Source organism: Herpailurus yagouaroundi, unplaced genomic scaffold (assembly GCF_014898765.1).
Source record: "Herpailurus yagouaroundi ecotype Mexico unplaced genomic scaffold, PumYag 214, whole genome shotgun sequence".
NCBI lineage: Eukaryota > Metazoa > Chordata > Mammalia > Carnivora > Felidae > Herpailurus > Herpailurus yagouaroundi.
Genome location: NW_024412445.1, coordinates 4,652,875 through 4,679,165, shown reverse-complemented (window position 1 = coordinate 4,679,165; position 26,291 = coordinate 4,652,875). Strand labels below are relative to the sequence as shown.

Here is a 26,291-nt window from a genome sequence, read left to right as displayed (position 1 = left end):
GAAGTAACCTGGAAATGCACAGTGTTGCCTAAAATACACCTTGTAGCACAGCCCAAGATTCTGAAGGGAAGAAAGTCTCTAGCTTGGCTTGTGATTTCCAAAGAAGGCGGTGAGGAAGGAAGGGCCTCCTCTACCCTGCCAGACCGCCCCACCCTGTATCAATCTGGGACAAAGCTATAGTCACATCTCGCCACTGATGTGTCGTTGGCCTTTGGAACCTCAAGCCACCACCAGCTGCCAGAGAAAACTGTGAGATGGATCACGGTTTCAGTGGAGTTGGGAGGGAGGCAGTGGGCCACTTCACAATGGAATAGAATGTGGCCCCATTTGGGTTTGCAGATGAAGAACGAAGTCTTCATTTTATTCTAATGAAGTCCTCTTATGGAGCCTCCATCAGCGTCTTTTCTGAGAGCTGTGTGGCTCCCTCAGGTGGCGGAGTCACCAGCAGCCCTGGGTCAATGGTATCGTATTACCTACTTGCTCATCAGCGCATCCGTGATAGAAACAAGCTGTCCAAAGTCTACCACACTCCTGCATAATTACTCAAGTAACTGGCCGTGCTTAGAGCAGGGGACCGTCATGCCTCGAAGGACGTCAGCGGGCATGGAACCAGAGTGGCCTAAAGTACTGCATTGGATGCTCCAGACTTCACAGTAGGAAGGAAAGAAAAGAGAGAGGCATCACTTCAAGGTTCAAGGACTGCCGTGCAGGCGAGACTTCGGCTGCCAATCAGAGTAACTGGGGATTATGAGGACACGGTTGGCGTCGCCTGAGGATGAGTCTTGGTGTCTTCCGCCTACGTGGGGTCGTGGTTCCTACCGCCTCAATGGGGTACTGTTGGCAACCGTGCTGATGTCCACTTGACCTGCACGGATGACGGATGCGAAGTGCCTCTGCCCTAGACCACCCAGACGGTCTGCTCATCACATCTGAAACCTTATCATTTCCCTGCACACCTTCCCTTCTTGGCGTGGGGGGGGGGGCGGCCGCCAGCACACGGGCTCCTCGTTATTGACACAGGTGAACACTGAAGAACACTCACTGTCGCCCTCCTGTCCTCCCGTTTGGGGTGGGCCATCTGTTCCCCCTGTCCCCTGCAGCACAGCCCTCCCTGCCCCTCCCGTAGGTTCCAGGCCCCCCCTGGGGGGAATGGGTGGCTTCGGCCCCACCATCACCCCCTGCTGACCTCAGTTTTGTACAGCTCCTCTCTTGGAAGATTTTAAGTTTTCTAATTAAAGAACATTTGGGGGATCGGCATGGAGAGGTGTCATGTCTGGACCCCAAAAGGGAACCGGCAGTCCAGGGCCCCTGTGACCACCTGCTTCGCCTCCTCGTGAGCTGCTGCAGGTACCCGCCGCCCCCCCCCAGCAGAAAGACTACAAAATGCTGGCTAAAATGCGTCCCGCGCCCCCTTCTAGGGTCACTTATGGATTGATGCGTTCGTGTGCAATGTGTCTGAAGGTAAACCTTAGAAACTCACCTTCCACTGTGGACTCTAGCCCCTCCTTCTATTGGAAGTCTCTCCTGAAACCTCCCGCCCTGCCCTGGAGACCGGCCGTCCGCTCCCTGCGCTCCCACCGTCCCCTCAGAGGCTGGCGTCACCACACTTGCAGCACATTGGTGCTTCGCTACTGCCCACCTGCCTCCCTCACAGAGAGTGACGTCCCTGGGCGCTCAGTACATACTCACGGGCCACAGAACGGGGCACAAGGAGAGGCCACTAAAGCCTCACTATTAACTACACTCCTCACACCTTGGAGGAGACAGCCCTGACTATAGGCAGATCTTCCCCAGGAGGCAGCATCCCTACCAATGGGGCCAGTGTGGCCCTGGCTAGGTCTGGAGGGAGCTGGTCTGAAGCCTCTTCCTCCCCCAAGTGGCCTCTTAGCTGAGGCGTGACTGGCTCCTGGCACGAGTTACACAGTCGGGGCTCACTCAGGGCAGTGTCCCCCTGGGGAGCGGGGGGACAGGCGTGTCCCCAACCAGGACAGAGAGCGGTAGGCCCTTCTCGCGTCATCGCTCAGCTTTGCAAAGTAACTATGCCCGTGACCGCCGCTCTGCGTAAAGCAGTAATACGAGCGACTTCGCAATTTCGATAAAGACATGTACTTGGGAACTTTGGGGACACGACCCGCGCGCCCCGTGGAAAGCACACGGCTGGCAAAGCCGCTTAGAAAAGCCTCACTTACCTGTCGAAACACTCTCTGTAAATTGGGACTTCTGTGCGCGCGCGTGTGTCATTTCCCACCCACATCATCTGGTTTTGTGGGGAGTCAAACTCGGGGACCGGGGCATGGATGCCCGGGGTGTGAGGGGGTGTTCCCCCGGGCCGGGCCGGCCTGCAGGGGGCGCTCCGGCGCGCGCGCGCACACACGCGCCCAGTGGACCTACCGGAGTGCGTCCTCAGGTGGCCAGTGAGGGCGTCCCGCCGGCGGCACGCGTAATTGCAGAGATGACACTTAAAGGGCTTCTCCCCAGAGTGCAGCTTGATGTGCCGAAGCAGGTTGCCCTTCTGCGTGAACGAGGCCCCGCACTGGTTGCACTGGAAAGGCCGCTCGCCTGGGAGGAGGAGAGGGGATCGGTGAGAACAAAACTCTGAGCGCGCGCGCGGGGACAGGTGCAGGACCCGCGAGGAAGTTGCTTCCCACGGGGGCCCGGTGACTTCCACCCGCTGCAGGTTTGATAGAACACGAGGCTTTCAGACTAAACCTGCCAGTTCCTTAACGCTTCACTGGTTGGGTCAATTTGATCTGAAAATCTAATTTTTTTTCCCTAAATCAGAATGGCACATCACAATGCAAATTCAAACTCATTTAAATAAAGTGACTGCAACATTTTGTGATGAAGAGCCACTCTTCCTGATCAGCAGTTTTGGAATAAACCAATATCCAATTTTGCGTGTTGTGGCATTTGGTGGGGTTTTTAATGTGGCTTTTTTCAAAGGGTCTTTAAAATATGCCACTGAAGCAAGCAAAATAAAAAGGAAACTCATTAAAAATGCATTTCAGGATCACAAGTTCATTTCAGCGTTACATTCTTATATTTAAATGAAAGGCACTTCATTATAACTGTTATAATAAGTTCTTTTCATTTACATTTTCCCTGTATTTTCCCTTTCAATTTCTTCTCCATTACCTGTCTGTCCCTACGCAGGCAAATCAGGAAGGAGACAGACAGAGTGTGAGGCTGAGAGAGAGAGAGAGAGAGACAGAGAGAGAGAGAGACAGAGAGAAGGAGAAAGATTGAATAAAATAAGTTAAGAAAGAGAAGTCCAAAGACAAGCACGTCCCCAATCCCCCCCCCCCCCAAATGGTAGGGCATCCAAGCCAGGGCCACATGGAGGTTTCTGGCTTTTTCCTTTTTTGCTTTCCTTCCCAAATCCTGAACTCGTGAAGCTCTCGCTGGCCTCTATGCACAGAAGATAAGTTGTATTTTCAGTACAACTATTCTAAGAGATGCACATGACTTGCTATTAGGAATTCTGGGGATGTTACAGCTGGAGTGGTGGCCAAGAAAGCATGGGACCCTCTGCTGGATGTGGCAGTGCCTGACTGTATGCAGGGGGACCCCACAGAGGGACACACGCGGGCATCTGTGGGAAAGAAACAGGCTACTGAGCAATCCTGGGGCTCGGACTCCCTCCCGCTCCGAGCTGGTGACCATCTTGCTTCGTTCTTGTGTTAGAAGAAGAATATACCTGTCAGGCTTAAGCACACATTAAAGCTCTTTTGGAAACAACTGCTTTTTCTTTTTTTTTCTTTCTTTTTTTTTTTTTTTTTTTTCAGAAGAGCTCTATGCGACCACAGTATCTGGTGTTGAGATACCATGAAAAAAAAAAAAACACTTCCTGGTAACGGGTTTCTTTTTTTTTTTTTCTTAGGAAAAAAGACCGTGCGAAAATGCGTCTTTAACAATGTTCCCAAATGATTGATGTGGTTTGGGTGAACGAGACAGAACTCTGACCAAAGTAGAAGCATGTCCGGTCCTATGAAAATCGCCACCAGCTTCGGCGTAAAAGTTTACACGGGCACCTGGATGTCATGATGGTTATTGCTTTTGTTTTCAGGCAGGGCGGGCGGATGTGCTAGTCCAAAAAAATGAAACTAAGTGTGATTTTTTCATTGCAGGCCGGGGGTGGGGGGGGGGGAATGCCGCTAACACAGGGCGTATTCGCTATTTCCCCAAATCTGTATCTGGGTCACACTTGGCTGGGCAAAGAGTGTTGAAAGTCAAGCAGGTGAGAAGGTGACAGTAAAACCAACCAGCAAGAATGAAGGAAATCCCTGAGATACAAGCCTGCGCTGGGTCAGAAGATTCCAAGAGCTGGTGGCCAGGTGACCCTGAGAAGCATCCAGGAGCATCTGATGATCTATCAGAAACACTTCTGGGCTGTTGTCACCCACGTGCATGAACGTAGATATTTTAACTCCGAGCAGGTGCAAGGGAAAAGAGGAGTCAGTGGTCCCTGGGGGCCGGAGACCCGGCAGGGTGGAGCGGGTTACGTTAGGGTGCACCTTCAGCTGGACATTCCGGAAAGGCAGTCAGTAAGGAATGCTCTCACCACAAAACTGCTTCTAATAAGGGTGGAGGACTCTTCCTGGTGGCGCGGATGTGTCCTGGTATGACCCAAAGCTAGCCAGCTGTGTGAGGTACCCCCTCCATGCCGATGAGGCTGGGGGATCCTGCGGTGGACATAGGACGGGCAGGCCATTAAAGCCATGCTCCCCTCCCCGCCCCCCAGCCCCCTTCTGCAGAACAGGGCGGGAAGGAAAGAAAGGCGGCCGTTTCTTCAAGAGTGAAATCTGTCTTCTAATGTGAGTCAGTGGTTCTCGCGTCTCTTGTTGAGCCTGGCGTCTTAATCCCGTTGGCCGGCTTTCCTTGGAAATCTATTTGTTTTTGATTGCCTGGGCCAGCATGAATATGTAACGTGGGGCATGGAGACTCGGAGGGAGCGTTCTCCGAAGTGACAACACAGTGTTCAACTCAAGGCAGTTTCCCTTTGGAGCTGCTAACAGGAAGGGGGGCACCGCCCCGCTGCTGGACGGCAGAACGCGGTGCACGTTATTTGTGTCTCTCTGTTCGCCACTGTCAGCTGCTTGCCTCCTGTGGGTCCTTCGTTCGTGTGGTGTAGCTAAGTGAGATCAAGGGTCCCAGGGCTGGATGTCTTTTATGTAGTGGGATCAAGACTTTATTATCCTGAACTCAAAAATTAAGTTCATCTCAGTGACTGTGCAGATGTGCCACTTTAGGGACTCTCTGGAAGAATGTTTGAGCCCCCGGGGAGTCTCGGTGGCTCGGTCGGTTAAGTGCCTGACTCTTGATTTCAGATCAGCTCGTGATCTCAGGGTGAGTGGGATTGAGCCCCACGTTGGGCTCTGTGCTCACAGCCTGGGATTTACTTGGGATTCTCTCTCTCCTTCTGCCCCTCTCCCCTTTGCATTCTCTCAAAAGAAATAAATAAACATTGAAAATTTTAAGTGTTTTTTTTTTAAAAAAGGATGTTTGAGACCTTTTGTACAACTTAATGGGTAAAAAACAAAGTCTTCACGGATGCTTCCATCAAAATTTAAGAGGGTCTACCAGAAGAAGGTAGATTAGGGGCACCTGGGGGCTCAGTCAGTAAAGCATCTGACATCAGCTCAGGTCATGATCTCCTGGTTTGTGAGTTCGAGCCCCCTCGTCTGGCTCTGTGCTGACAGCTCAGAGCCTGGAGCCTGCTTCAGATTCTGTGTCTCGCTCTCTCTCTCTGCCCCTTCCCCACTCGCGCACTCTCTCTCTCTCTCAAAAATAAGCATTAAAAAAAACGTAGGTAGATTAAAAAATATACACCTGAGCTGCAAGAATGAACACATGCTGACTGCAACCGTACCTTGGAGCAGATCGTAATTTGCTGCTGATGCACTGAGCATTTTTGTTTTACAGATGGGAGCAGAGTAGGCCCGAGACCGTACCCGTAACCATAACTCTGATGCTTTTCTTTATTGTTAAAGCTCCCATCATTTAGAATAATAACGCTGCATATTTGCATGGCGGGGTTTCCCCTGCCCGGCATGCCTCTTTCACAGCACTCTCCCCTGTGATTCTCACATTCGCCCTAAGGTGTTGGCGGGGAAGGCGCTGCTATTACGATGCAGTTAACATACAGAAACCGAGCAGCAACACTAGGGAAGGAAGTGGTCGGGTCAGCCAACAGTTCAGACAATGGCACGAACAGCCCCTCACCGAGGTGGCGCTATGGGGCGCAGGGCGGGGAGACTGCCCTTGGGGGCTGCCGTTTATCGGGCAAGGGAACTCTGGTGCGCCTGGCTCGCCTGGCCGTGGGCAGGTGCAGGCCTTGGCTTCCGGGCGGAAATCAGTAGGCTGGGCCCGGGCTCCCGCCTGAAGAGCTGTCTGAAGTGGCAAGGCTGATGGTGTGCTCCTGGCCGCACGTCCTGCCGTCCACGGATGCGCCGGGTCTGGGCTCCAGCACCCCGCGCGTCCTCTGCGGTGTGCCCCAGGGTCTGCATCTTGGCGTGATCTCCTGGTGATTACATGGCCCCGGAGTTTGAGAAGCCTTGCCCTTGAAGCACTGGAAACGTGGAGAGTTCAGGCTGGGACGGAGGCCTGGCACAGCCTGCCTTTTCTAACGTCATTCTGCTCGGATCCCAGGAAAACGGACACCTTTCCAGCACGTCTAACATACCGAAACCTAGTTTGCCCAGTGTGTTTCTGGAACTCCCTATGACCCTGACCTCACATTTACGGGGGTGGGAATACACTGTGAAGACAATCCACGGGCTTACTGTTTCAGTCTGGTTGTTTGTTTAGTAAAAGCCAAGCCAGGAACCATAACATCGGTGGTGTCTCTCTGTCCCTACTTCTGGAACGTACTCCCTCCGTGAGGGAAGCGTGGCTGGGATGTACCTGGGCGCTCAGCGCTATCTGTGGGAGCGGAAAAGGCCGCTGCTCCTCTGCATATCCAGACTTGGCAGGTTTATTCATTAAATGCAATTATTCTTTTTATCGCGGCCGGCAGTCATTATATTTCGGCAATTTAGTATGCCAGAATTTGATTCATTTATCAAATATTTATTTAAGAGAATTTTCACTGTACGGTCAGGCTTTACATGAATTAGCAGGAAAGTAATTCATTTGTGAGGCCCTCTTCCTCCATCAGGAATGTATTAACATGGGTCCCGGCGTATTCTGTTAAGTGTCTATCACAGAGTAACCTACCTTCACTTTAATTTCCACCTCATTACAAAAGGGGAGAGCCTGACTACTCTCACGCAAGCCTGACTTAGGGCTTGACGGGAGGGGTCCATTTCGCCGGATAATTTGAAAATTAAGGGACGCGTTAGGAAAAGCAGAGTTTGCTTAATTTCACAGGTCAAATTTTTTTTTTTTTTTTATCGAAGAGGAACGTTCACCGAAAATAAACCTCTTTTCTGGCTTTCCAGGGGTCTTACAAATAGAAGGCGTCACTTTGGAGGCTGCCCTGATACAGACGTAAAACTTACGACTGGGCGGAAGTCGGCACTTCCTCCCAAGCCAGCTACTTTGCTCTGTGGTTCTTCTGAATTCCCGCTTAATTTCTGATCATCGCCTATGGGTTTGGCCTCATTTGAGACTCACACAAGGCTAGGGCGCCTGGGTGGCTCAGTCGATTGAGACTCACACAAGCCTGGAATTTGCAAGCCGTCTTCCTACTTCCCTAAGCTGTCTGATAAAACCTACGTGACTCCCAAGCAAGCATTTCAAGTGTTTCCTTCTCCTCCTCTTGTGGAGTGTGGTGACCGATGGCTGGCTTTATGGCGACCCACCAACGCCAACCCCTGGACAGCAAGGACCCTGGGTTCCTATGTTTTCTGTTTAAACTCTTGGGGACCGCTCAAGGTGGCAAATTTATGGTGTTTGGCACGCCTTTCAGCCAAAGAGGAACGTTTCTCTTCAGTTCAAAGGACACCTCATGCACGCAGTGGAAGAGAACATGTGACCCATCAAGGCCGTCTGGTGCCATTAGAGGTGACTCCATAGTTGTGGTGGGAAGGCTTGGGGCTGGCCGTCTGCCATGACTGAGCATAGGGAGGGGGCAGAACTATGTCCCCTCTCCCCAGTGTGAGAACATCTCGTGACCTTGGGCACAGCCATCGGACACTACAACGTCCTCACTTTTAGACACAGAATTCCACCTTCTCTGACACCTCCAAAGCCTCCAGCAGACAGAAGCTTCGACAAGAAGTTCTTTACCAATTGGAGATGGAAACTCGGGGCAATGGACCATTGTTGTTCTTGGGCTCACCTGCTGGTGGATAAGGCTGCCCGAGAATCAATCTGAACTCTGTGAAAGACTGTCTCCTGCAGCTTCTCTGTCACTCCCTCGTGTTTCTAAAAACCAAGCTCTGTGAGTTTGAATTTAAGAAATGCACATTTTGGGGCACCCCAGGAGGCTCAGCTGGTTAAGCAGCTGACTCCTGGATTTCAGCTCAAGTCAGGATCTCACAGTTCATGAGTTCAAGCCTCACGTCAGGCTCTGTCAGCACAGACCCTGCTTGGGATTCTCTCTCTCTCTCCGCCCCTCCCCTGTTCTCATGCTCTCTCAAAATAAAGAAACCTCAATAAGTAAATAAATAACAGTAGTTCTAGGAGGCATCTTTGTTAAAAAAAAAAAAAAAAAAAAGAAATGTAATTTTTACTCGTGGTTTCTCGGGGGAACCTCCGAGGAGTAGATTTCAGCAGGTCGATCTCTTTGGGTTTTGTTCCGTCTTGTGTGAAGGGTGAGCTCATCTGACAGGAGCCCCCTAACAGCACAGCGCCCGCTACTTGGCTTAGCGGTGGGACCTCGGGCCCCAGACAGAACTTTCCAGGCCGGGAACGCTCCCCCTGCATATAGGTCAGAATTGGTGCACGTTTCGAGGTGGCTGCAGAAAAACACCACTACGCTCGGGAGACGGGTTCCGAACACTCAGCCAAGAAAGGGCAGATGCCTCCTGCCACACCCCGCGGACCTTTCCGGGCCACCGAAGGAGGGACTACGCCAGGCCTTACCAGTGTGGCTTCTTTTGTGGACCATGAGCACATTGGGGCCGATGCAAATTATCCCACAGACATCACACTTTAGTTTGCCGTTAGGAAGTCGAATGCCTCCAGCTCCTGACAGAGCTCTGCTGCCTTGGCCACTGTGGGGGCCATTCATTTTCTCTCCCGCGGCATCAAGCACTCGTAAATCCTCCGCACATTCTTCCCCATTCACTTCACAGGCCCGCCCATTCTCTTCATCACTCTGAGCCTCTACTTTAACATTACCGGCTGAAAGAAACAATACAGGGGCCACTCAGTGTCATCGCAAAAACAAAACAAGACAAAAACAACACAGCAGCAAAAAAGACACCACTTGCAAGCGGAGAAGGTTCTTGAAGGTCCTCGGCAGCCTGGACCCCGGGGACAGCCCAGGGCTGGGGTCACGTCCGGCTCGCCTGGGGCTCTGGGGGAACCCACTGGGCCCATGGGTGGGTGGGGAGGGGGGAGAACCTGTCACAGTCACGTGATACGCCTCCCGGGTTGGGCAGGCCAGGGATGGGGGTAGGGCGAAGCGGTCACGTGATGCGTCTCCCGCGTGGGGTGGGGAGGGGCGGGGAAGAGCTGGCCACGTGATATGGCGCCCGCTGGGGGCCGGCAGAGAACCAGTCACGCGACATACCTCCGGGGGCGGGGGAGGGGGGCTGGGGCAGACTGGCCACGTGATATGCCTCCAGTGCTGGGGGGAGGGGCGCTGGTCATGTGACATGCCTCCTGTGCTGGGTGGGCGGGTAAGAACTGGTCATGTGATGTGCCTCTGGGGCTGGGCAAAGTCCCTCCTAAATGGTTATCAAGCCTGAGACCCTCGTTCTACTTAACGACGCCATCTTTCCGTGTTTCTCGTGTTCATAAACTCTGGGACAAGGCTCAGTAAACCCACGCTATTTCTGGCCACGGAGGCCCAAAGGAGTTCTCAACCGGTTTTCTTTCTCTGGCACGTGATCGTTCTAACTCCTTAGGGTTCTTAATAATAAAACCTGTGCCCTAGAGTAGCGCCACCGTGTGGCACGTGTCTCCGGGTGGCTGAAGGGTCAAGTCGTTTGTAAAAGTGGCAGATCTCATTGGCCTTTCAAAGGGAGCGCCCTGCCTGAGGGTGAAGGGCTCATATTAACCAACGCCCTGACCGCTGTTTACTCTGTAGTAGTGATCCCTCTAAGTCACATTTAGGGTGGTGATTTCTGTCATTCACACGTTCTTCTTGGTAAAGAAAATCAGAGGCATCTCGTTTGTCATCTTGGGAAACACAGCGTGATGATGAAGGCTGTTGATGGTAAGTCCATCACCATAATCAGTGGGAGAAACCGCAGTGACCCTGAAAGCTAGCGTCTCCATCATGGTCTCTATAGGTTAATAAGAGCAGGTAGGTCAATTCGGCCAAGTACAAGAAACAATGGCATAGATAGATGGTAGTCAGTACTATGAAATCTTTGATCGATGTTCAGAATCACTGGGTCTTCAGGCGTGGTCCTTGGACCATCAGCATCAGCGAGAACTTGTCAGAAGAGCAAATTCTCTGGTCCACCCTGCAGAGCCTGATGCAGGGTTCATGAGTTCATGACCTGAGCTGAAACCAAGAGTTGGATGCTTAACTGACTGAGCCACCCAGGTGCCCCTAACCTGGGATTGTTTTTAATCACCCAACTGGTGGTTTTTTTTTTTTTTGTTTTGTTTTTTGTTTTTTTTTTTAAATGAGATTGGGGCATTCCAGAGCTTGGTGGAGCAAATTATTGTCGCTGGGCAAGTTCTCTCGCCACTGGCGCTGAGACACAAGGGTGGCGGTCTGGGCACCCGTGGCTGGAAGGAGGAAACCACAGGATGGAGAAGCATGGGGATAACCCCCTTAGCACTCGGCTCTGTCTCACACAGTCTGAGGCAACCTCTTAGACAGCAATGACCTTTGCTTTCCCAAAAGTACAGTTGCCAGGAACCACGACTTATTTTACGTTGTTAAGACAGACAGGTATTTCTGTGACCGTCGGGTGTGCTCCGTGGCTTGTGCTGTTGATGACGGGGTGGGCCCTTCCTGGTGAGGAACAAGAGAACGGGAAAGCCTCAGGGTGACCTTCAGGGTGACATCGGCCACAGCATGCCACTTGCAGCCAAGGCAAAGCCGGACCAGGAAGGAAGAAGATGAGGATGGCACGGCGGGGGATGGGCGGGGAGCATAGCATGGATGTCACCTTAAATGCCACAGAGGCCCTCAAGCCAGCCTGGATACCAGGCACTAACCTTTCTCATTCCCGTTACGCCATGCGACGTTTCCTCTAAGAAATGTCACAGAACCAAAAGAGCCAGGAGGCTCAGATGGCACGAGCGCCTGTTATAAACCATCCTGAGATTCTGCGGACCCCAGGTATGGTTTTCGGTAGATCTGGGCAGCACCGGTCGAGGCCGAGCTCAAAGACTAGATAGAATTCAGGATCCTGTGATGCTGCAGGCTGCTGGAGAAAAGATCGCGGACAATACCCTCGATCCCTGGTGGCGAGCTCAAGCAGCCACGAGGGATGGGAACTTGACAGGGTTCCGTGTAAGCAGACAGGGTACGCGATTCCGAGTAGGAGTCGAGCGGAAGATGCAGAGTGTTTTAGGGCTGGAAGCTTGCCAGAACTTTGCGGCCACATTCTAGGCTGCATTAGGACAGGAAAAATCCGTAGGGACAGAGAGAAAAGATGCCTGATGGGGGAGGGGCCGGGGGCACAGGTGAGAACACAGACCGCAGGTGGATATCACCATCGGCCAAGGGCAGGTCAGAGTCACGCACAGGTGAACGTTCCCTAAATATGGGCGAGAAGTTTTCCTGTCTTTCTGGACAGATGCAGACTGTGTGCTGGCCGCACAGAAGAGACGGACGGACCTCTGTTCACCCGCGGAGGGTGTCCACGAAACAGGGCCTCCTTTCTGGCTGGGAGGAGGACACAGGCAACACGCCTATTACACTCAAGGGGTCAGGGCATAAACCTGTCGTAATAAGTCGCGAACACACCGATCTCAAAATTGTGATCTATTAGACATAAATGCACAGTCCCGTTAAAATAGACCTTTAAAAAAACACAAACGCAGGATGGGGCTGTTGGCTTCACTTATCTAAGTGTGAAAGAGGGGTTTTGGTGTTTTGGCTCAATTAGTGATGTGGCCGGAAAAAGGAAAAAACAGAAGATGCTGCCTTGGGGTCCTGCACGCGGTGAAATCCGGAGTCCCCTGCCCTGGCCAGGCTGTAAGCCTCCACTGCACGGTCTGACTAAAAAGGGCAGGCATGGTCTGCAGTGGTCAGAAGGAAGGAAGTCAGCGGGGGCTGAGCACACTTGGGGCGTCCATGGGGCTGGACAAGCTCGGCTCAGGGAAACGCGGGGCTGGGAGGCTGAGGCTGAACAGAGAGCAGGGGGGCCTGGGTGGCCCTGGCACCACACGGCCCAGAGGTGGTGCCCAGGCAGCAGGTTCCTTCTGCAGGTGGGCTGGGGGAGGGGGCACCTGCGTGGACAACCTCTGGGTGCATGCGCACAGGAAGACCTGGGACGTCTGTGTGAGTGTTGCGTTTGTGAGCCCGCCATTTTGAATTCCACAACCCTGCAGAAGTCAATGGCACCAGTAATTGTTTCCCCTGATGAAGCATTGACAGATGAATGGCCTTTATTTAAGCATGACAGATGAATGGCCTTTATTTAAGCTGTTCCAACTCTTGGCCTGGAGCCCACCCAAAGGGTATGCACGAGTCCTACTCCACTCCCTTGAGAAAAGTCAACTGGAACGGGAGAGTCTTCGTTTTCTTCATGATCTCCCTTGAAGGACACAGGTCGACTGGCCCAGTGAGTTCCCTGAAATAGTGGGTCTCCCCTAGTTTGTATTTCTTGTACTTTGCTCCACTGCATGGATGTTGTCTCTAAGCTAACCAGGGCTCCTGCTGACCGGTTGTCCCTACCCTGAATTCCTAGCCCATGCCTTCTGTTCCATTTTCTTGGAGCTGGAACTGCTCATATGCGCCCTTATGTCTACGAAACGCTACGGTCTCCCTCAACGTAGGGATTATGCTTACACGTATTTTGCAACTCCTTCCCCTACCACTCAGAAAAATGTCGAACTCAGTAAGGTACTGAACTGACCCGATTAAATATAGAACAAGAAGCGGACGTTCACGTGTTTCTTTGCCCCAGAACACGCTGGCTCAGGCCTAACCCTGAAGCTCTTTCATGGACTACGGACCGCTCATGGACAGGCGCTCCATTTTATTATTTAGTAAATGTGACATATATTAAGAGCTGATGTCTTCAAATCTCGAGTCAAGAGTTACCTTCTCAGATGCTGTTTTAAATTAGGAACACTTAAAATATTATAGTTATATATTCTAGGGGTCTCGTACGTTATTAGTAACACAGCAGTCCCAAGAGAGACCCCAGACCCCTAAAGTAAGGCGGACTTCAGCGTGGGGACAAGTTTAGCACCGAAGAATTCGGAGAAGCCAGGCAACTCAGGGTCAACGGAGCCCAGAGGCTCCATCCACTGCCAAGCACTGAACGTACTCATGAATGATTAAAGCATTTTAATGCATAGATATAACGTGCACTGGTGGCACCCCCCCTCCCCCGCCCCCCGACAAATGGGTTCTGTTTCCTCTTCGTTGCCTTTTCCCTTTTAGAAAGTGTCTTGGCATTTACCAGTAATGTAAAGGTTTGGTACTCAGAGTGTGCCTTTCCATTGTAAAGACACCCTGAAATTGTTCCTATGGTGTGAGTTTAGGCCACGTAAGCCTGGAGCCCTCAATATTTTAAATGGGGAAAAAAAATGGGAGAGAGAAATAGACCCGCAACCAGTGACTAGCAAGCCAAAATCAAACGGAATAAAAATATTCACGACAGATCTGGAATGAGTGCAATGATGCTAAAATTTGAGGGGCGTCTGGGTGGCTCAGTGGATTAAGTGTCTGACTCTTGGTTTCTGCTCAGGTCATGATCTCGGGGTTCATGGGTCTGAGCCCTGTATTGGGCTCTGTGCAGACAGCGTGGAGCCTGCTTGGGATTCTCTGCCTCCCTCTCTCTCTGCCTCTCTCTCTCACACACACACGCAATAAATAAATAAACATTTAAATGAAAATAAATAAATGAGTAGATAAATAAAATTTGAGATGAAGAGGAAATATATAGATGCTTCTGTGCTGCCTCGTAAAAAGTGATTTACAAAAACTTTTAAGCGTTTTTAAGCTAATAAAACCACTTATTATAACTTCCATCATTTAAAACATAAGGTTTTTTTTCTTGCCAAGATGCACGATTATATCCTTTTAGGCCTTTAAATGAAGTCAGGGAGAGAGAAAAGAGAAAGAGTCTGAAAAAAGCATGAGTTACAAGCAGACTTACATCCTCCTCGGGTGACTAGGAACACAACAAGCTGGGAAAGAGAAGGTAGAGGGGGGTCAAACAGGTTGTATTTATAATTTTCAAGATGGAAAAAAAAAGGAGGGGACGTGGGGTGAGGAGGGCAATCTCCATCCTGCCCACCAGGTGGCGGTGTTGGCCAAGAGCAGCTGGGCTGCTGTTTGGGTGGGGCCATCCTCCAGGACAACAGCCATCTGTGTGGAGGAGGAGGATATTTACAATTTGGGTACGTGGGAGGGGGTGTGGAAGAAAGAGACCAGAATACCTTGTGAATCCATTTGCGTAAACAGAGAGGCATATATATCAAAACATATATCATCTACCTTCTAAAATCTCCAAGTAGCATGGGTCTTTAAACAAGCCAGGTTTTACTTACAGAAGTCTTCACCAAAGGACCCGCTTCAACACTACAGCGTGCTTGCCCCTAAACCTTCCTCAGATTTCATGAAAACATTCTGAAAAACCAGAATGTATTTCCTTACTCTTAAGGGCATCTGACGGCTCAACATTGCAGCCATGTGACTGCTCCAATCCTATAATTGACAAGACTTCTCTGTGCTAGCACCTTCCTGTTTGATGTAATTGTATGAACACACACACCCTCATGCATATGCATGCATATAAAGACACATCCATACATATAGAGCTCGCAGAAGTCCATCTCTCAAGCTGTCGTTTTAAAGTTGAATCACAGGGAGATCATCAGTAGAAGAAAGAGCTCTATAACTTTTCTACACTGGAAAAGCAGTCAATTTCCAGTCCGGGTTGTGAGAACAGGGTATGGTTATGTGGCCAGTGCTAAATCCTTCAGGTATCAAAGAGTTTTGATTACCAGGATGTCAGAAACTTACCTTTAACGTTACTGACACCTTTCAGGTTGAGCCGGGATCACTAATTGTTGCAGTACTAACAAGCACGACCTGTTTTCTGACGTTGCTTTAAAACAGGAGAGAATTTACTAACGCACGTTCTCAAGGCTTCAGTCCTGAGGGGGGCAACCCGTCTGTGCTCCTTTCAATATTCGGCTCCCTGTGCCTTTTTAAAAGCACACCGCATTCCTTAAAATACTCCCTCGGCGATGCTGCCCTAATCCGTCTATCGTTCACGGACTCCTAACAGCTAAAAATGAAATTAACATCTGCTTTTGGTTTACCAGCTCAGATCAGGAAGGTTCTGCAGGCACAGACTCCTAACTGTGTCCGCTCAGGCAGTGAGGCACCGCAGACTAACGGCCTCAAAGCCCTGCCAGCATGCTCTTCTCGGTTCTGAAATGAATACTTCAGAGCCACGGAAGGAGAGCGCGCATCTTTCTCCGGTCTGACAAATTCGTAAAAGTTATCATGAAAACACGCTCGGCTGTTTCTTTTTTTTTTTTTTTTTTTATTTTTTTTTTCAACGTTTATTTATTTTTGGGACAGGGAGAGACAGAGCATGAACGGGGAAGGGTCAGAGAGAGAGGGAGACAGAGAATCGGAAACAGGCTCCAGGCTCTGAGCCATCAGCCCAGAGCCTGACGCGGGGCTCGAACTCATGGACCGCAAGATCGTGACCTGGCTGAAGTCGGACGCTTAACCGACTGCGCCACCCAGGCGCCCCGCTGGGCTGTTTCATGGGGACAGGGAGTCAGGCCATTTTATCATCACACTCAATAAAAAGGAGATACTCATCACATGAATGGCAACGCTGTTTACCAGCATGACTGGAGTAACAATTCAATCAGTACTATTGTTCCTTCTACCCTTACTGTCACTGCCACAACAAGAGGAACGTCCCATAGTGTATCTTCCAATGGTCTTAAACGCTCCATATGCACGTCCTTGTATCGGTGATGTCCCAGGCGGTTAATGAACAGGACGGTCAAGATGTAGCTCATTGGGTCAAGCATGAAGGAAGGTGGTGTGGACACATGCATTCACAACATTTACGCCATGGAAATGGAGGATGAGGTGAACACGCGTTTGTTTTCTAGAAGCGAAGCATATACTTACGAGAGAAAGATTTGGGAATGAGTGCATGAAAATCCCTAAAGCCATCGGCCCCATATGTAACTGCAATAAAGAAGGAGAAAGAAAGCTGGCTTTTGACAGTGTTCACAAGATACAGTCAGAGTTTCAAAGAAAGGGTCATTTTATTTCTTTTAAAAGAAAGCATGCTTGCTCGTAACCCACAGTTGGCTACTCGTCTGCCACTCTCAGCCTTCATACAGGCCACTCAATGGTAACACGGTGCTGCTCGGAGGCAGGACCACAGCGCATGGCATGTTATCACCTAACCTCTGCTGCGCCAAACATCTTAGGGGCAGTAACGTAAGCGGTGTGCTTCTTAGCGGGCTGAGCGCATGGCAGATTTTCTTCATTCGGCTTTCAACATTTTCTTAGAAAGTGTTCGTAGAAACTCAGCAATGTTCACACCGCACCCTGAGTGGGGAAAAATTAGTGTTTTCCCCCACCTCAGAACGAGCTATCAATTTCTGTGGGTATTCCTTATCAGCCGCTCTCATAAATGTTATCAGCACCTCAGATCTTCAAGTCCTTGCTCTGTGTTTGTAGGTCAGAACTTCCCGACATGTGTCTATGTCTGAAGGCTTAGCAGCTGCCACCCACGCGCACCCATGGAGGCACGCGTGGAGACACGTGTGTGCGCGCACACACGCACACGGAGTTTTCTCTCCAAGGGGAGCATCCCGACGTCTGTCAGCGTGGCAAGTGCAGCCTAGCTGCTAAATTAAACTTGTTGGAGCAGCCACCGAATTAGCAGAGGCAAGACGATGGTGTCCCCACAGGAAACGGACCTCCCGGACGTTGCTGGAACGCGTTTCAGCTTCCACACTCCTCTGACTACAGACCCTCTCCGTGCTTCCCGTGAAATATTGACTAAAATACTGGGATAATGGGCAAGCATCATTGGAGAGAGACTCTCAAAGGTGCTCCTTGAAGTGACCACCTTAATCATTTCCTAGCAAACCCTCAGCCTCATTTACACTGTCCCTTGACGGTCTAAACCTCACAGAGACCGTCACTGTCACATGGCCCGCGTGGAACAGGCAGGTCAGCGGTGGCTTGCCCGGGCGCACGTGTGCTCGGTGTCCACAGCCAGCCAGCAAAATGAGGCCGATTTTTCAGCGGGCTCTGCACTGAGCTTCGACTCCCTGGGTCACCTTTTCCAATCTCTGGCTCTCTGTGCGCAGGGGTACAACCATCTCAGGTAATGGGGGTATTTAAAGGGCAACGTATTGCCTTTTGAAAATGGGGGCATCACCATACGTGATAGAAGACAGATGAAAAGGCATCACGGCCACACGCCCCGAGATATTGCTCAGATTGCTGCTTTGGGGCCTCAGCGTGACGCGACTGGGAGGTCAGTTTCCCCGGGTGTCCTCTTAGGACACAGCTTGTCTGCATCATGATGCGACCACAATTCAGACAAGCTTTATAATGTCTGTCCTTCATATTTGAGTCCCTAAAATGGACACCAAGTTTAAAAAACAGAACACGGCTGTAGCTACAGAGTTACTCTACTCACCCCCCTAGGAAAGCTGAGCCGATAGGAGTTCGCGCTCACTCACGCACCACACGCGTTTGTGCACAACCGACTTCTCAGTTCAGAAGGACGTGGCCTCCTTATGGACGGTAATCACGCACAACAGGAGAATGTGACACTCACCTTGTCCTGTCCTGTCCAGCCTGGTCCTGTCCTATCTGGTCCTATCCTGTCCTGTCCAGTTTTGTCCACTTTTGTCCTGTCCAGTCTGGTCCTATCCTATCTGGTCCTATCCTGTCCTGTTCTGTCCAGTCTGGTCCTGTCTTGTTCTGTCTGGTCCTGTCCTGACTGGTGCTGCCTGGTCCAGTCTTGTCCAGTCCAGTTCCGTCCTATGTCTGTCCTGTCAGGTCCTACCCTATTCTATTTCAGTCTACTTTCATGGAAGGCATTCACTGGGGGTTTTGTAAATGCCAGGTACTTGCAAAGAACTTTCCATAAACTGCCTTTTATCTTCACCACCGTCCTACGTGGCAGGAACTATCACTAGTTTATCAGAGAGGAGACTGGGGCTCTGCAGAAGTTCTGGAACCTGTCCTCCTGGAGGTTAGCATGTGAATGTGCGAATCTGAGACTGTATCTAATGAATGCATTACAGCCAGTATTCCAAACACACATTCTCCCTGTGCAGGAAGGGCCTTTGAGAAGCTGTGTTTTCTCTTCCATGGTGCTTGAGAGGCATCAGGAAGGGTGTTACCACAGCTGCACATGCACGTTCACACTTAGGTGTGCACGCACACACACACACACTCACCTGCCCATGGGAGTCACAGTGCATTGATCAATAGTCCCCCGCAAGATGAAATGAATTAACAACGAGCGATTTGGAAAGCGCGGCCCCCCTGGCACTGCCCTCCATGTGGCTTCCCCACCCCAGCTCATCCGGGCCCCGTCACGGTGTCTCATGAGTCCCTCTCCTCCCCTGAGCAAGCTGGTCCAGGGGTCATGCAATCAGATGGCGCTCATGTCTTCGGTGGGCACTCAGATGGGCCACAAAACCCTTCTTCTCACTCATGCGGGCAGATGTCTTACAGGTGCAGACCCTGTCCTGTCCCTTATCTCAGTGCTGCTCGTAAGCCTAACACTCGTGGCAAAGCAGACCTTCTCGATGGTGCTAGAAGCCCGTGGGAACCGGGAAGTGATTATCTCCCGATGGGCTTTCAGGCCCGTCTTCGGTTCCTTAGTAAATTCCACCCCAAACTTTAGGCCGTTGTTTTACAAACGGGTACAGATTAAAAAAAAAAAAGAAAAAAAGACTCAATGTATCTTAAATTTTCTGAATGTCACAAAACACATTTTTCTTGTCAAGAACAAACTGAGTTCATTTGGTTAGGAGTTTTCAATTTGCCACATTGTCACTAATATTTTCAAAGAAAACGCTGTGGGTGCCTCAGATTCTGAATTCTATTCGGATTGCCAAATTGACGAACGTCCTGGAAAAACAGATTAAATGCCCACAAACCACACTTTTCAGTTTGCGTTGGGTCGTGCCCGTAAACTTCTCATGATGTTGTCAGTTCAGGGAGACATTAAGACAGACCTGAGATCTTCAAAACAGGAGGAGGAAGTCGGCTCTACTTTCTAGCCAAAGGACACTGACAATTTTCTGGGGAGAGTAAACACGTTTAGATTTGTATTTAGAATTCAGAAATACGCCGGAGTCTGACTTTTATACGTATTCTTCCAATCACGTTAGCCTGTTGGGCACGGTCGGATCATTAGTGTGCTATTCACTGGTGTCAGTGTGGTTTGCAGTGACCTTTGCAAGGCTTACACATCTAGCGTTTCCTGTCCCTGCGCCAGCCAGAGGGTCCCCGATTGGGACGGTAAAGAGAGGCAAAGGGCAGGACCGGGTGACCATCACTGGAGCGGCAAACAGCATGGCCGTGCTCCCTCTAGAGAACTAGTTAACCTGAACAGGTACCAAATCTTGATTCTCTTGAAATTTGTCCATACCTACGCATTCCCAGGATGGATATTTGTTTCTTAGCCCTCCAGGTTCTACCAGGGGAGGAGAGAGTGCCAGCTGATGTCTCCTGACTGCTCCAGCCTTACGGAAGAGGGGGCTGAACTGCAGACAAGCTTAAAGTCTGACCCACGGATGGAGAGCCGGGGGCGGGCGCTGGTGTGAGGTCAAACCACCTTCTTTCCAGGCTTTGAGGGCGCTGGGGCTCAGGTGATGGGTGTCTCACTCAGCCAGGTCCCCTGCATGGCCCCAGCCATATGCCATGCACCAACGGGCACACAAAATGTTTGTAAAAGAAGGCAGCAGGCATGCACCAGGCCCTCCCGGCTGTGGGAACTCACCTGGGCTCTGTCACCGCCCGGCTACCCAAATCCAAACTCAAGGTCTTTCTCCAGACCCAGCTAGCCTCCTTCCATCCCGCCTGTGCCCACGGCGCTCGGTTCTGGATTCCCCAAGTTCTAACGCATGTGGGGGTCTCACCTCCACCCTGACCTTCCCACCCACTTCTCCCGAGCTTCTGCAGGCTTTTCTCTTCCTGCTTTCCAGTCACGTCCCTTCCCAGCACCGCCACCCAGCCAAGGCTGCCTCAGCCTTTGCCACATCCTGCCAGCACTTCCTGTCACTGCCTGGCACGGAGGTGGGTATACATCCTGTGGTCCTTGCCTTTGGGCCCCTCTTCTGGTCGATCTTGCCCGCTGCCCTGAGACGGTCATGCTAAAGCCTGCCTTCCTCCGCTCATGTCCACGCCCCAAACTTCCACTGGTCTGCACCGGTACTGTGAGGCCGAGATCCCGAGTCCTGGGTCTAGGTCCCTCCAGGACCGGTCAGCAGTGACAGTGACTCTCCCAGCCGATCATCCCATTCAGATCATCAAAGGCACGCACCTGACGGAAACACGCAAGGAAAATCAAACCCGCTTCATTTGCAGATACCTTCACTCAACTGTGAGTATAATTACCTCCTAACTAAAGAGGGAGACGCAGAATCCGAAGCAGGCTCCGGGCTCCGAGCTGTCAGCACAGAGCCCGACGCGGGGCTCGAACCCATGAACTGCGAGCCCGTGACCCGAGCCGCCCAGGCGCCCCCTGAGCCCAACTTCTGTGCTCAGATTAAGAGGCGACAAGTATTTTCTTCCCTTCCTCCTGCGCCTCGCCTACAGTGTTCAAGGTACTCATCACGGGACTGCTGAGTCAACAGACTTTACTACTACTTTCTGAAGACAGCCATCTGATCACGTAAACGTTTTCAGAAGTTCACGCACCTCCAGGGAGAAGCTGCCAAGTATGTGGCAGAAAGCACTGTGTTTCCTGGGTCGGTTGTGCGTGAGGCTCCCGGGGCACCCGGTGTATCGGGGAGCAAGCTAGGAACGGGGGAGACCGCTCTTGCCGGGGTTTGTTCCAGGCTGGACCCTCCTGCAGTTAACATAACCGAGCACGGGCGGACCAGCTTTCACTCTGGATGGGTCTCTGGGCTCCTGCTGTGTGCTGAGTCCTATCAACTCATGGGGAGGGGTGTGGCTCCTGGACAGTGGGGTGCAGGGGGCTTCAGGTCAGAGGTGTGACTGGCACTCGGCCCTGCCTCCCATCAGCTGTGCGGACCGAGCGCTCAACGCGACCAACTCCGAGCCTCGGTTTCTTCACCCGCCAAGTGGGAATAATTGTATCTATTCTGTCTGGTTCACGTGAAGATTCAGGCGCGTGGTGGGCCGTAGCTTTGTTTCTCGGAGGAAAGACATTGGCAGATAAAGAGAGACGCGTATCTCATCAACAAAAAGATTCGGGGCTTCTGGGATCAGCCATGGCCCACTGACAGGTGCCAATGCGGAAAACCAACGCTTTGTGGGACCTGCCGTGACCAGGACAGATGTCCTCAGGGAAACTGCTCTTGGCACCTTGGAATTTTGAGTCTACGCAGGCTTTTGTCCCAAATACTCCTGTTGGGTGCTCCCCTCTGTCTGGGAAAGACCCTGACCGTGTTTCAGGCAAACTGCCAGGTGGTGGGACAATTCTGGTTGTTTCTATTGGGACCTGACTGCGATGGGCTGAAGTCCACTTTGCTTTACTTCAAATTGCGGCTGTCAGACCTGCCTTCTGGAGCAGATGGCACACAGAGCTGACCACCGGAGGAAAAGCCAGCTTCCGACCCTCTCTCCCTGCACACGGCACAGCCGGGGACCTCTCCTACTGTGGTTGATGTTTTCTGAATATACTTGTAATGCCGCACAGTGAGCTAAGTAGGAGAGAAGAAAAGCTGACTCACAGACCTGTAGTTTAGAAAGGGGAAAACAGGAAGCAAAGACTTTCTTTCCGAAGGGTCCAAGGGAGAATATGGCAGGTTCAGGCACCACGATTCTGTTGATGGGATGCTCCGTCAGAGTCGCCGCTTTGGTGACCCCGCAGCCTCCCGTCACCCACCCTCTCGGACACAGTTCATCACAACCTGGGGATGAAACACTCACCAGACTCAAGGACAGTTGAGGGATAGTTATGTCCTCCTTGCTTTTTCATTTTTTTTTTAATGAAAAAGTAACTTTTTTTGGTAAAAATAAGATTTGCTTCTTCTTTTAAAAAAATTTTTTTTAATGTTTTTATTTATTTTTGAGACAGAGAGAGACAGAGCATGAGCAGGGGAGGGGCAGAGAGAGAGGGAGACACAGAATCCGAAACAGGCTCCAGGCTCTGAGCTGTCAGCACAGAGCCTGATGTGGGGCTCGAACTCATGAATCGTGAGATCATGACCCGAGCCAAAGTCAGACGCCCAACCGACTGAGCCACCCAGGCGCCCTGCTTCTTCTTTTTTAAATGTTTATATATTTTGAGAGAGAGAGAGAGAGCAAGCACACAAGGGAGGTGCAGAGAGAGAGAGAGAGAGAGAGAGAGAGAGAGAGAGAGAGTCTCAAGCAGGCTCCACGCTGTCAGCACAAAGCCTGACACAGGGCTCGAACTTACGCCCCTGAGATCATGACCTGAGCTGAAATCAAGAGTCGGACGCTCAACCGACTGAGCCCCCCAGGCGCCCCAAGATTTGCCTGTCCTGAAGACAGCAGGTATACACAAGGGTCAAGATGAAATTTTCTGAAATTCACCTCCAAGCCCTATAACAAATCTAGAGAAATCATGAAGGGGAGAACGTGGGGAGGTGGTGATAAGAACACAGTGCGAGAGTGTGACCCAGGCTTACAAAGGGAGAAAGAAAGGGTCACCTTGGGGCCCGGAAGAAGGGCTGAGGGAGGTAGGAGGAGGTGCACCAATACTGACACGCCAGGAGGGTCCCGCCACGAGCCAGGGGATGAGCGAGTGTGGGGCCCCGGGCAGAAGTGATGACACAAATGTCCTTTCCCCTCCCGAATCTCACAGGGAGGGATGTTTGTATCACACAGGCCAAAACAGGAAGGGAGGGACATTCTACAAAGCAGCCGTGCCAACGGGCGGTGGTGGCCACCCAGGTGTCTCCCTGGCCAGCGGATGCGTCCAGGTCCGGGCAAGGACAGGGACACCGGGCGCCCATCAGCCGTCCAGGCATGCGCTCCAGCGGGCCTGGCCGCACACGTGTTCACATGTGGTTTTCCCGCTGACACGGTCTTACTGAACCCTCGCTGCCAGGCGGGAGGAGAGTACGGCACCGAAACGAGGTTTTGCAGAGTAAAGCAAACGAGCGCCACTGATTGTCCCCAAGGGTGGTCGCTGCGGGGGGGGGCCTTGAATGCAGCAGGGAGACGGCAGGGGACACTGCTGCCTGCTGAGAAAGGGGGAAGGGCTGAGGAGGACAGAATCAGCACTGTCGCCTTCCTCCAGGAGCGGACACGGCCCCCCGCCCAGGCTCGGCAAACACTCTTGGCCATTCCCTCCCTTCCCCGCGGCTGGCACCCCGTGTCAAGCCCCAAAGATTCCAGGAGCCCGGGCTCTGCTTCAAGGAGGCCGCAGATAAAGTAATCTTCCCCGGGACACCCAGAGGGTGGGTCCCCTGCTGGCCCTCCCTTCCAGAAGCTCTGAGGGGTCCCCGCCAAAATTCCAAGCAGCAGGTGACTCAGCAAAGGCACACGAGGGTCGGGAAGAGCGGCTCGGGGGCTGGTGAGCCCCGGGGTGCGGGCGCCGGTCCCTACGGGCAGTGCTTGCGGGTTCCTCCTCGGGGGCGCCCGGCGGGCCAGCGTGCTGCAGGGGCAGCGAGGGATCTCATTCCTGCCTTTCCCCCTCCTTCCTGTCCTCCGCCCCCAAACACACTTCTCAGGCAGTGAGCCTGGGGCCGGGGGGGGGGGGCGTTGTGGGCAGGAAGTGCGAGACACCTTCACCACCTGCAGAGGAAGACGGGGGTCGAGGGTGGCCAGGGCTGAGGTGGGCAGGTGGGGCGGACGCATCTGGCCTGCGTGCCGGGGTGCACGTGTGTGTGCGCGCACGCGCCAATGGCACAAGGGTCACTCTTCTTGCACACACACTTACAAAGGCAGCTCGGAGACCCGAAGCTAGAGTGCCCGTCACCCACGGTGACTTTTACAGCCCATGCCGTGTTTGGGACCCACGAAGCTCCTGCTCCTTCCGTTTCTGGGCCAGCAAGCAAAGCACTCCCCTGGGGACCCGGGGGGGTGTGGCGGTCCAGACCTCTCATCTGGATGGGAAACTCACACAGAGGCGGTGGGAAGGCACAAGGCAAGTGATGTGGCTACTTTAAGCAATTTCGTAAGTAGCGTTAACTTACTGCGAAGGTCGAGATCCTTTGCAGGCTAGGATTATTTTTTTATTATTTAAAAAAATTTTTTAATGTTTATTTTTGAGAGAGAGAGAGAGAGAGAGAGAGAGAGAGAGAGGCAAAGCACGATCAAGGGAGAGGCAGAGAGAGGGAGACACAGAATCAGAAGCAGGCTCCAGGCTGCGAGCTGTTAGCACAGAGCCCGACGCGGGGCTTGAACTCACGAACCACAAGGCCATGACCTGAGCGGAAGTCGGCCGCTTAACTGACTGAGCCACTCAGGTGCCTTGAGGAGCGCCCTACTGTCTTTTTTTTTTTTTTAATTTGTTTTTAACGCTTATTTATTATTGAAAGACAGAGGGTCAGAGCGTGAGCCCGGGAGGGGCAGAGGGAGAGGGACACACAGATTCCGAAGCAGGATCCAGGCTCGGAGCTGTCAGCACAGAGCCCGACGCGGGGCTCGAACCCAGGAACTGTGAGATCATGACCTGAGCTGAAGTCGGACGCTTCATCGACAGAGCCCCCCAGGCGTCCCTCCTAAGGGATTCTTGAAAGCTCCCCCTTCCCTGCCCCCTTCTCCTTGATCTCTCTCTCTCCCCCATTATTTCCTAACTTTTAGCACTAGGCTCCGTGACCACTAAGCATACGGTGCTTTATCGGTGCTCACGAGGACGTCTGGGGATATTATCATCAGTGCTGGTCCCAGGGCTCGGGCTCTGACCACCCAGAGGGGAGGCGGAAGTAGGTTTGGGAAGGACCTGCCTGCACCCTCCTTCCCCCACCCCTGCCCCCAGAGGCGCCGGGGGCTTGAGAGACCATCACTGCCTCACCAAGTCTCAGTCCCCTCCCATCTGCCACCGGACTCAAAGGTCCCGTCCCGTCCCCACACACCGGGAGGGCGGAAGGGCAGCGAGCCACAGAGCAGAGATGCCGGAGGCCCCATGGTGTCCCTCTGGGATTCGCTCATTACTCAGTTCATTACACATTACTCCTGCTTCCCGGCACCTCGGCCCAAACTGCACAGGTCTTGGGAAGAACCTTCGAAGATCAGGCTGTCTTCCTGGTAGATGTCAGCTGCTTCTCAGGATTCGAGTGTCTCAGAAAGTCCTGGGCTTCACTTAAGCGAGTTTCTTTGAACCGAGAGGGGTTCCTCCCTTCCCCTCCGCTCTGTCGTTTTATGATTCAACACTGTTTACCCAGAAGCACATGGAAAGGACCGGCGCAGGCCATGCTGGCTCCCACGCCACATCCAAGCGACTACACAAGCAAGGTCCACGTTGAGGCTGCTCGGCCCCCGCGGCTGACCCCACGCCCTCGTGAGCGGCTACCGCGTGCCCGCCACCATGTGGCACGCTCTGCATACGACAGCGCTTCCGATCTTGAAGCAGCCCCGTGTGGCAACTGCGACCTTAGTTTACAAAGGAGGGAAATTGGGCCCCAGAGGCCACCTGCTGGGACGGGGCAGAGCAGGGACTCGAACCCACACACTTCACCCCAGAGCTCGTCTTTGTCACTCCAAGGCTGCCCTGTGTGCCCACCTGCTTTGAGAGTCAAACACATCACAGCGACTGAGATCAGAATGCCTGGGTGGGGCAAACCCTCCTGGATAGCAGTTCAGGAGCTTATGACAGGAGGCCACTGGATGGAGTCACCCCGCACGGCCCCGGAGGGCAGAACCACCC

At 52.3% G+C, this 26,291-nt stretch overlaps 1 protein-coding gene and 1 long non-coding RNA gene across 17 annotated transcripts in view; one reads left to right on the top strand and one right to left on the bottom strand.

Moving 5' to 3' along the window:
- The window catches only part of IKZF1 (IKAROS family zinc finger 1), a 98,902-nt gene that overhangs the window by 18,981 nt on the left and 53,630 nt on the right, over positions 1-26,291 (bottom strand). For 8 of the 16 annotated variants that reach the window (XM_040455051.1, XM_040455054.1, XM_040455053.1 and 5 more), the window contains 3 exons: positions 16,412-16,471; positions 9,028-9,288; positions 2,392-2,559 (listed from right to left, as the gene is read on the bottom strand). In XM_040455051.1, the coding sequence (XP_040310985.1) occupies positions 2,392-2,559; positions 9,028-9,288; positions 16,412-16,471 (489 nt within the window). Of the gene's footprint in view, positions 1-2,391; positions 2,560-9,027; positions 9,289-9,373; positions 9,390-16,411; positions 16,472-26,291 lie in introns of those variants that run through there. The other 8 variants (XM_040455061.1, XM_040455059.1, XM_040455060.1 and 5 more) reach the window with 3 other exon arrangements.
- Positions 9,696-22,471, top strand: LOC121016998 (uncharacterized). The gene is made up of 2 exons (XR_005784575.1): positions 9,696-10,327; positions 19,951-22,471. It is a non-coding gene; the product is annotated as an uncharacterized LOC121016998 (long non-coding RNA).